Here is a 10,869-nt window from a genome sequence, read left to right on the forward strand (position 1 = left end):
GCAGGAAGACGTCGGGATGCTCCGGGTCGTCTGCCATCATGGCCATTAAGCCCAAAACAGAAACACTTTTGCTGGCGGTAGACTTGAACTGTGAAAAATACAGTCAAAATATTAAAATGCTTCTAATCTTTTTTAATATAAACATTTTAATTACAAATATATTAATGTGTTAATAATTTGTATAGACATTCATTTAACTTGAAATACTACAACTATTATTATTATTAATAATGAAAATTAGTCAAAACATTAAAAAGTGTCTAATAATATTTTTGTATTTTAATAAACATTTAAAACATTTACATTTTAATAAACATTTTAATTACAAATATCAATTTCATTTTATTATTAAAATGCTTCTAATCAAATGATATTAAATAGCATTGTAAGTATTTTTATTATTATTATACTGAAAATAAAATAACTGGAAGTTAGGGTCAACATATTAAATGCTTCTAATCTAATTTTTTATTTAATATAAATATTTAATTACTAATTACATCAAATGACATTACAATTTTGAAAGAAATATATTTATATTGAAAAATTATTATTATTACTACTACCACTACTTCCTTTTGTTATTATTATTATTATTTAATTAATTAATTTGAAAAATGAACATCAATTTAACTGATTAACAGCTTGGCTTCATTCTTGTGCACAATCCTGAACACACGTGTATCACAAGTGTCAGTGTAAGCAAGTAGCTGTGTGTGTATAAACATCTGTTAGTGTATGTGTATTGGATAGTGACATGTGCGTCTCATTAACACTGATAATGTGTGACAGCTGATGATGTCATCCATCTCATTATCCAATGACTGCAAACAGCTGCCTTCATTCAGCACTGAAGCCTGATTAATCAGCCATCCGGCATGTTGTTGTTAGCATCCTTCCTTGCTCCTCTACTCTTCCAGGACAGCATCACATCTCTACAAACGCCACCCAAGGCTTTCTGTCTGATTGAGTCCATTCAGTGTAACTGTTCCTGGCTCACAGGATCCCTGTCTCTCTCAAACTCTCCTGCTGGATGGTCTCCCATCAGTGTCATACTGAAGTGATTATGTGATGATGCATCGGGCTGCAGGACACAGTGATGCTCTCTTCCTCTCACGTGAAGAGTGTCATCATTTCATCAGCTTCAGATGGACCACCCGTGGACTGTACAAAGCATACTGTACTCTAAAAATCAGCCAGTTCAAATCTCACAGACGTGGGAACGAGGGTGCTCGGGTTTTTATTAGTCCAAAGTGGGACTAAGAAAAGATTTATGTTAGAACACCACTTTTTACATTTTACGTTGTTACCATATTTTAAAATAATTAATACTGATTCTCGGAAGAATCTAAGTGTTTTTTTTTTTTTTTTTACTGTATTACATAAAATTGACTGTAGAAAAAGTATAGAAAAAGTAGTGCAATAATTTTTTTTGTGAAAGAAAGATACAAAATAGATTTTTATTTAGCAGGGACATATTAAATTGATCAAGTGTGACAATAAATACATTTATAAATATAAAAAAATGTTTGTATTTGAAACTAATGCTGTTCATTTGAACTTTCTATTGATCATAGAATCCTGAAATAAAAAATGTATCACGGTTTCCACAAAAATATTAAGTAGCACAACTGTTTTTAACATTAATGATAATAATAATAATAATAATAATAATAAATTTTTTGAGCATCAAATACACATACTAGGATGATTTCTGAAGACCGTAAGGAAGCTGAAAATTCAGCTTTGCATCGAAGGAATAAATTACATTTTAAAATATATTCAAAAAGAAAACCGTTATTTTAAATTGTAATAATATTTCACAATATTACAGTTTTTACTGTATTTTTGATCAAATAAATGCAGCCTTGATGAGCACGAGACTTCTTTCAAAAACATAAAAAATCTTGAAAAAGTTTTGAAGGGTAGTGTATATTTATTTTAAAATGTAAATGTTTTATCATTTTTAATCTAATAATAATAATAATAATAGTTATTATATTCATTAAAATAAAAAATCACATTGGACTAATTTCTTTAAAATTATAATAACAATTGCCTAGTCATAAAAATATAAATCTTAATAGTCCTAAATAGGCCTAATCTTTTTTAAGCTTCTTAAATATGGTCAATTATTTTATTTTTTTGCCAGAATAAGCAACAATATGGTTTGTGAGACTACTGTGTGTTGGTATCTGTAATAGTGTGGAGAGACTCACATGCTTCCTCTCTGTGGCCTTGAGGGACTTGGCAGTATAATAGTAAAGCTGAGTACCACAAAGAGCCACCCAATACTTAGTCCACGCTGCCACCTACAGACAATACAAGAAAAACCAAGAGAGACAAAACATTAGTCCAAACACTGAAGCGCACATACCCACATCAGAGCAGTTTTCTCAGAAGTAGTGCAGAGAAGTAAATATATTGACCATAAACAATTATCAACCACTCAACTTGGTTAAATTAGACATGCAATAATTAAAGATACACTGCAACAGTCGCATTTTTTATTTCAGACGACTACCACAAACACCATTTCATACGTAGCTTCATAGGAAGCCTATAAGTGTGTTTTATTTTCATGGTTGAAATATAAAACTTTCTTTCATAAGTACAAAATCCCCACAACGTCAGCGAAGCATAATATATCAAGCTTGTTTGTGAGACACATTTCCTGAGCAAGCATAAAATAAAATAGGTGGCCAAGAAGAAATCTCAACATATCGATCAAGATTAACCGAATGATACAATCACTTAATTATACGCTAATGCAAGAAAACAGAGCCAAAACTGTAAATAAATGAAACTGTCCATGCTAAATTTTAAAAAGTGTTCACAATATTACTGTTTTTATATTTTATTTAAAATGTGAGAAAATGTGTAATATAATAGAATTAGTGCTGTGAAAATTAGCGTGTTAACGCAGTTGATTAATTTTCCCTGTTTAAAAAAATAATAATTTAACGCAGGGGCGGAGCTAGGGTTGGCCACCCCACTCACAACTGCTGTTTCGGTCTCTTTTTTCTTGACAAGAATTGCGTTTATTTAGATTCACAGAACATCTTTACGACCACATCAAACAAGAGACATTTCAGACGCGCACTCCAACTTCGCCTCAGCGCCAGGCACGAGTCAAACGAGCACGGAAACGGTACAGGCGACAAGGAGCTTCAGTAGAGCAACAGTGAACTGCAGTCAGATGAAACATATTGTCAGGCCATATGTCAGTAAAAAACAATTTTCCTCTCCTGTCAGCCATTATACTGTGTTCATAGTGCGTGCTCTTCAATCGCACGCAGAAGTACGGCGGCGCACGCTGTAGCCTGTATAATTTCATATTAAATATTTCTAAACAAATATTTAAAAAATACTGTCTTTATGTTGTTTCTAAATCAATTTGAATTCTGAATGTTAAATTATTGCAGTATAAATGTATATTTAAAAACTTTAATGTTAGGTGGAATTAATCGCGATCTCAGAAAAAATGTGTGATTCATTAGTTAATTTTTTAAATGGACTGACAGCACTAAATATAGTATAATAAAACATAACTATAAAAAGTGTAATACTGTGTAACATTGTGCCAAGTGTCAGATGAACATGCATCAAAATAGAGTTTTATTGGAGTTTTATATAGAGTTTTGTTTTCAACAATAAATAGATATGTGGAAACAATTTTTCATCTTATATTTCTTTTCTTTTTAAAAAAAAAAGAAAATGGCCTTCTTTATTTCGGTTTGCTAACAATGCATTGTGTTTAGTTGCATTTTATTATTTGCATTTGGCACCATTTTGGAAAATAACAGAAAAGAGAGTGACTGAGATCACGGGGAGAGTTTATGGACAGGAGACAGATGAAGAGTTGCAGCGGTGGTGTGTTCTCACCGTGGGTTTCTTGCCCTCCTTGAGGACTGTTTTCCTGCGCAAGACCCCCTGAACTGTGACGGCTCCTGGGTACAGATGCACCGCCAGCTCCTCCGACTCTGCAGAGCTACACACACACACACACAGGCTTAACTGACACACAGGGGACATGTAACACTTTAAAAAAAAAGGACACACAGAAACTTACAGATCAAGGGAATATATTTTAAAACCACACCCCAGAGTTATGATGTGAAGAAAGTGAGAGAGTTTGAGAGAAAAAAAAGCAAATGAGTGAACTGTGAAAAACTGAATAGGTAATATTGAGTAATATCCATCTTAAAGGGGTCATATGATGCGATTTCAAGTTTTCCTTTCTCTTTGGAGTGTTACAAGCTGTTCGTGAATAGATAAGATCCCTAAAGTTGCAAAGACTAAAGTCTCAAACCCAAACAAATATTCTTTATAAAAGTTAAGACCTGTCCACGCCCTCCTAAAACTCCTCGTTTAAACACGCCCCCACATACCTACGTCACTGTGTGGGAAGAAGGGATACGTTTGGGATAAGTTTGCCCAAAAATAAATTCTGTCATAATTTATTCAACCTCATGCCATTCAAAACATGTATAAAGTCAATTATATGAATCCAAGAACTTTGATTTGTGACAAATAAATAATTTAGGCAGTGAAACGGATCAACTGATTCATCAAAAATCTCAAAATAGTGATTGATCTATGAACTCTTATTAACCTGCCACGTAGTTAAGATTCTCATTGAATATCAACTTTAATTTCAATCTTTTCCTACTGCATGACTGTTTTTTTTTTTTTCTTGCAGATTCGAAATGAGGGTGAGTAAATCATGATTTTCTTTTCTGGTGAACTATTTGTTTACTTCTCATACATGTATTATTATTATTATTTTTTCTCTGCTACTGCATACTGCCAATAGCATTCTCTTTTCACAAGTACAGAAACAAAGCAACTCCACCGCCTACAAATGTTGTCTACAGACATTTCAGAGCCACAAAACATTCCTCTATTATTTAATTCTAAATCTACAAATAAAAGAACAGCAGCCTTAGATTCTTTAAGATTATTTTACATTCTCGTCGTTCGGTCTCACTAAATTGGCTTTGGTTTATTTTCATTTACAGTAGGATCTAACCCCCCCACCTCCCCTCAAACTTAAAGCATTGTCACTACTGTATATCAGCATACTTCTCATAAACATACTTTTGTGGCATTTTAAAGTCCACTTAGTGAAGGTTTTCTTAATTCTGTTTCCATGAACATTTTCTCTTATACTGTACAGACCCTGTTTTGGCTACTGCACCTTTAAGACTTCTGTATTTAGATGACCTCTGTTATGATTGGGCAATCCAGCCAGATGTGAACTACATAATACCGAAAAATTTAAATTTTTGATATGCAAAAGTGGATGATCATCTGTTAACCATATGTGAGCACCATATGTGCTTCATCACTGAACAAGCTCTTTTTATTTTATTTATTAAAAATATATATATATACCGGTACCCGTGTTCTTAAATGGATAAATTTAGCCACACAGAAATGCTCTCTGCGAGGGTTTTAGCATGCTGTGCTTTGACGAGCAGTACTCTCAGCATGGTAAACCCCTGTCTGAGAGGTTGAGCCTTTAAAATTAAATTTACCCTTTTTAAAGCACCGCTGGAGCCATCCGAGCACTGAACACATTCACCACATTCAACAATAAATTTCAAGACAATTACTGTCAGACTTCAAATTGTCTGCTGTGAGCAATGTTCCCTTTATTATTTACATTATCTACAGGTCTGCATCTGAGGTTATAGCCGTTTAGTCTATTTATTTGTTAACATCTGGCAGTTATCCTACTGCAGGGCTGCATTATTCCGTTTTTTAACCGTTCATTCGGCGCACCTTTTTAAAAAACATCGAGACCACTGTTCCATTGTTTCACAATTACAATTTAGTTGTTTTTGAACACAAGAACACGTCTAATGTGAAAAGCCTCTAAGGCTGATGATACACTGGGCAACTTTTTGAGCTATGTTGCTGGGCAACTATGGGAAATGTTGCCGTCAATGGGCAACCAGGTGAGACACAGGGCCCACGACCGATCTAAAATATCCAGATAGAAATATATTACCCATTCTCAATGGAAAAGTGCCCAAGCAACATTGCTCAAAAAACGTTGCCCGGCAAAATTGCTCAAAAAGTTGCCCCGTGTATCATCAGCAAAACAGTATATAGGATAAATATTCGATGTGGATCAGTATATTACATCTGTGCATTCGGTTTTAAAGGGACAGCAGCCTAATTTCATTGCTGTTGTCTGTCCCATTAATATTATTTGAACAACAAAAGAAAGAGAGAAAATCACTCACTGCTCTTGACTGAATCACTTTAGTAGCCCAAATAGGGATTCATCTAAATTGAATTTATATAAATATGTCTGGTTAAAAGAATGAAGAATGTTGTAAGCAATTTGTCATAAAGAATACATAGGTATAATAATATAACCATTAGTATTTAATTGAAAAGAGGACCAAGTTCTTTGTTTGTTTATGAGAAGTGGTTCAAACTTTGTTCAAATGATCAAACCTTAATATCATTCATATTGCCAGGTTGATAGATGTTTTCTATGGGAATATATGAGTTTGGAAATTTTGGAGAAATGTTTCATAAATGCATTACACTGAAAATAAACCCATTTTATTCAACTAAATCTACCGTAGATTTAGTCGACTAAAATCTTATTCAAGATAAAACAATTCAAATGACTAAAATATGACTAAAACTAAATGGCATTTTAGTCAAAAGCCTATGACTAAAACTAAATCCAAAATTTCTGTCAAAATTAACACTGCTTTTTCACAATACAATAACTGATGGACTGGAGTCATGTGGATTACTTGTAGATCATTATGATGTTTTTATCAGCTGTTTGAACTCTCATTCTGACGGCACCCATTCACTCGGGATCCACTGGTGAGCAAGTGATGCAATGCTAAATTTCTCCAGTGAAGAAACAAACTCATCTACATCTACTGTAGGATTGGCTGAGGGTGTGTGAATTTCCAGCAAATGTTCATTTTTAGGTGAATTATTTATTTAGATAATCCAATAACTAGTGAATTTCCTAGTTCCTAGTGATAATCCTAGTTTGATATCAGAATGTTGAATTTTTGTTGTTTATAGGTGTGGTCACATTGGCAAACTTTGTAAGAAGCACAGCTGTTGGTCAACTAATTAAACCTGATGCAAAATCCACGTAGGAAATCTTTCACCCTCACAAAAAATTCCCTATTGCAACACTAAATGTGACCACACCTAAAGGGTCATTCACAGTGATGGTGCTTTTAGCGCTGGATGTCGCCAACTGGCTGTATTGTAGGGAATAAATCAGCATTAGTTGTTCAAACCCTTATTTCATAAGAAGAACATTTAGTTTTCCCATGATGTGTTTCTTTATAACATTGCAGCAAGCGTCGTGGTGAGAGGAGCCGTGTGTGTGTTTGGAGAACAGAAAGCAGGAGCAATCACGAGATGCTTCAGTGGCTTTTGCGGGTTTTGATTAGTTGCAACAAGCCAGGACTGCAGCATAAGAGTCAACATCACACACGTGATTCAGAAAAGCCCACCACCTGATTCCCCAGCAAGAAAACACACACTGCACACTGTGACGGCGATAGCTCCCCAGTTGTTCAGGGTAAGTCAGACAGAGAGAGACCCAGCGGGGGTCGGAGGGTTGGTGTTACCTGCTGGGCCTGAGCGCTCCTCTGCAGGAAATGCGGCCCACTCTGCTGACGGGGCCCAGAGAGTGGTAGAATCGAGTCCTGCAGAGTGTCAGTCATACCGGGGCAGTGGTCAGTCACAGCCCTCACACATAACACACAGTACAGGCCATGCTAGAGCTCTGCAGCCTGGACTTTTCTTAGTCTCCTTCTGTGGTCTAAAGACTCTGGCTAACATGTCTAAACAAACGGTTGGCACACGACACGTGGTCAACCGATGTAGTTTTTTTAATAACCAATGTAATACCTAGAAAGCAGGCTGGCCAATGACCAATATAGTGTCAATATATTTAATATAACTATTGCATAATAGAGTCAACCAGCTATTATAGCAAAAAGAAAGTTACAGCGACGCCAAGTGCTTATTTTGCAAAAATGACCAGTGTACTGTACAAAATTCCACTAGTTATAAATGGCTAAAAACTAAATGAAATAAAAATAAAATTAATCAAAGAATCCTTAAAAAAACTGTATCAAAAATATTAAACAGCTTCAGATCTTTAATAATAAGACTTGAGCACCAAATGTGTATTACAATATTTTCTGAAGGATCATGTGACACTGAAGGCAGAATAATAATAAAATTCAGCTTTGCATAACCATAATAAAACCTTTAAATACTAAAATGCAAAACGTATTTTAAATCGTAAGAATACACATAATTTAACACCATATTTTTACTCAAAAATATGTAAAAATATAAATTGTGCATTATTCATTAATACAAAACGGACTAAAAAATGTAATTAAATGAATACCATATTTTTACTCAAAAATATGTAAAAACAGGAAATGTACATTATGCAGCAATAAGGCTATTGGCAGATTTTGGAATTGACACTTCTATTACTTGGCCAAACTGGCAGGGTTAACGGCTAATTTTGATAATCTCAAAATAGTCAAATTAATATACGAATGATTAAAATATGATTATTTGTAATTTATTAAATTCCTAATTTTTATATAAAACAGACTACCTTTTTAGAACACAGAAGGAGACAGAAAAGGGGGCTTTGACATGCATTTAGTGTACACTGATGCGTTTGTGTACACCTGATGCAGCATGGTAGGCAGCAGCTATCACAAATGACTCTCTCATACTCTGTTCCTGTTACAGGAAGTTTATCTCATTAGCTACAATAGAGGTAGAGCACTAATGAGGGAATATGATGATCATTTGCGGTCAGAGGAAAGCACAGGCAGCTGAGGGTCACAGAACACACTCTTCTCTGCCAAAAAACACACATTCTAGTGCAAAGGTCCTTTTACATTCACATGCTGAAGCTCATTTTAGCCCAGGTGTTTAATTATGGGAAACTAGAGTCTCAAAGCAGGTTTATGTCACACTTGAGATTGTCAACGCATTATAAACAATCAATTACAGATTAATCAAAAGCTGTCTTGGAGAAAAGTGATTGTGTTAAGTTAATGATGATGAAGAGAAGCGTTGGAAGAGTCTCTGTTCAGGAGGGTTGGTGGGAAGCGGGAAGGGTTACGTTAGATTCCAGCATGTTCCATGATGACATGCTGTGTTCATATGTACTCAAGCATGTGGTCATGTATGTGCGTGTGTAACTGTCCTTGACGGGGTTTGCAAGTGGGAATGTTTTAGAAGACTCACCTCTCAAAGGCAGGCCAAGACATCTCCTCACTGAGCTCCGACCCTTCACTGCTTCCTGAAATCATAAGATCATGACATATATTCATAAAAAAAGACTGATCCAGTCTATGATCCACTAGCTTTATGTGTGTGTTTGTGTGTTATACCCAGTGAAATGCCGCTAGACAGTGTTGAGCTCTCCGCTTGCCCTCGTGTGGGTGTGTGACTTTCCAGCACACTGTCATCCAGCAGGTGTCTGGATCCGGCGTTGGGGAACGTGGCGCTTTTAAACTCCGCTGTGTTCGTTTTGTGGATAAAACTGCAGCACACACAGGAAAGAGATGAAGTCAAGTTTGAAATGCTTTCTTGATCAACAGTTACAAATCTGGCAAAAAACAAAACTGAATATCACATATAGAGCACATATTTATGCATATAGTATGCATAAAGTGCAACCCCAATTCCAGAAAAGTTGGGACGTTTTGTGAAATGCCATAAATTCAAGAATATGTTATCTGTTCATTCTCTTTAACCTTTATTTAATTGACTAAAGTACATAGAAAAAAAATCCAATGTTTTAACTGACCAACTTAATTTTATTTTGTAAATATAAACGAATTTTGATTTTGATGGCTGCAACACGCCCCAAACAAGTTGGGACAGAGGCACATTTAACACTGTGTCACATCAACTTTCCTTTTAAGTACAATGTTTCATTGTTTGGGAATTGAGGATACTAATTGTTAAAAAATTTTGTCCAGTCTCGCTTGATATAAGACTTCAGAAGCACAGCAGTCTGTGATTGTCGTTGTTTGATTCTCCTTTTCATGACTGGTGATACATTTTCAATAGGAGTCAGATCTGGCCGGGCTAGCACATTCACTCTGTCTCTGAAACCACGCTCCATGTCAATAGTACCTTCGCACATATGCCAGTCACCCATGCCGTTTGCTCTGCTGCACCCCCATACCATGACAGACGTTTGCTTTTGCTTCTGTCACTGATGAAATTCTGGATGGTCCCTTTGGTCTTTGGGACTGAGAACTTGAAATCCATTTTTCCCAGAAACAAGTTGAAATGTGGACTCATCTGAGTACAGCACACATTTTCACTGTCCTTTTGACTATCAGAGATGGGCTCTGGCCCAGAGAACCCGGCGGCATCGCTGCATAGAATTGATGTATAGCTTTCTCCTTGTGTAACAGAGAATCAAGTTGCATTTCTTGATGCAGCAGCAGACTGTTTTAAGTGACAGCAGTTTTCTGAAGTACTCCTGAGTCCATGTGGCTATATTTAACACAGCAGCATGACGGTTTCTTTTGCAATGCCATCTGAGGGCTCAAAGGTCAAGCACATTCACCTGAGGTTTCCTGCCTTGCCCTACATGTACTGTGATCTCTCTGGATTCCCTAAATCTTTTCACAATATTACGTGTGGTAGTTGGTGAAAGACCTAAATTCTTTGCAATTTTGCATTGCGAAATGTGATTTTAGATTATTTTTTTGAAACTTCTTTCATGAAATTTGGCATAAAGTGATGAGCCATGATCCAGCTTTGCTTGCAAAGACTGAGATGCTCCTTTTATACCCAAACATGATACCCTGA

General features: G+C 35.6%; 1 protein-coding gene across 1 annotated transcript in view; it reads right to left on the bottom strand.

Moving 5' to 3' along the window:
• The window catches only part of LOC107669131 (ras-specific guanine nucleotide-releasing factor RalGPS2-like), a 60,143-nt gene that overhangs the window by 4,328 nt on the left and 44,946 nt on the right, over positions 1–10,869 (bottom strand). The window contains exons 7-12 of the mRNA XM_016461252.1: positions 9,432–9,583; positions 9,286–9,340; positions 7,629–7,706; positions 3,886–3,991; positions 2,220–2,312; positions 5–88 (exon numbers count right to left, since the gene is read on the bottom strand). Coding sequence (XP_016316738.1) covers positions 5–88; positions 2,220–2,312; positions 3,886–3,991; positions 7,629–7,706; positions 9,286–9,340; positions 9,432–9,583 — 568 coding nt within the window. The remainder of the gene's footprint in view (positions 1–4; positions 89–2,219; positions 2,313–3,885; positions 3,992–7,628; positions 7,707–9,285; positions 9,341–9,431; positions 9,584–10,869) is intronic.

The sequence above is a fragment of the Sinocyclocheilus anshuiensis genome, unplaced genomic scaffold (assembly GCF_001515605.1).
Source record: "Sinocyclocheilus anshuiensis isolate Anshui unplaced genomic scaffold, SAMN03320099.WGS_v1.1 scaffold400, whole genome shotgun sequence".
Lineage (NCBI taxonomy): Eukaryota > Metazoa > Chordata > Actinopteri > Cypriniformes > Cyprinidae > Sinocyclocheilus > Sinocyclocheilus anshuiensis.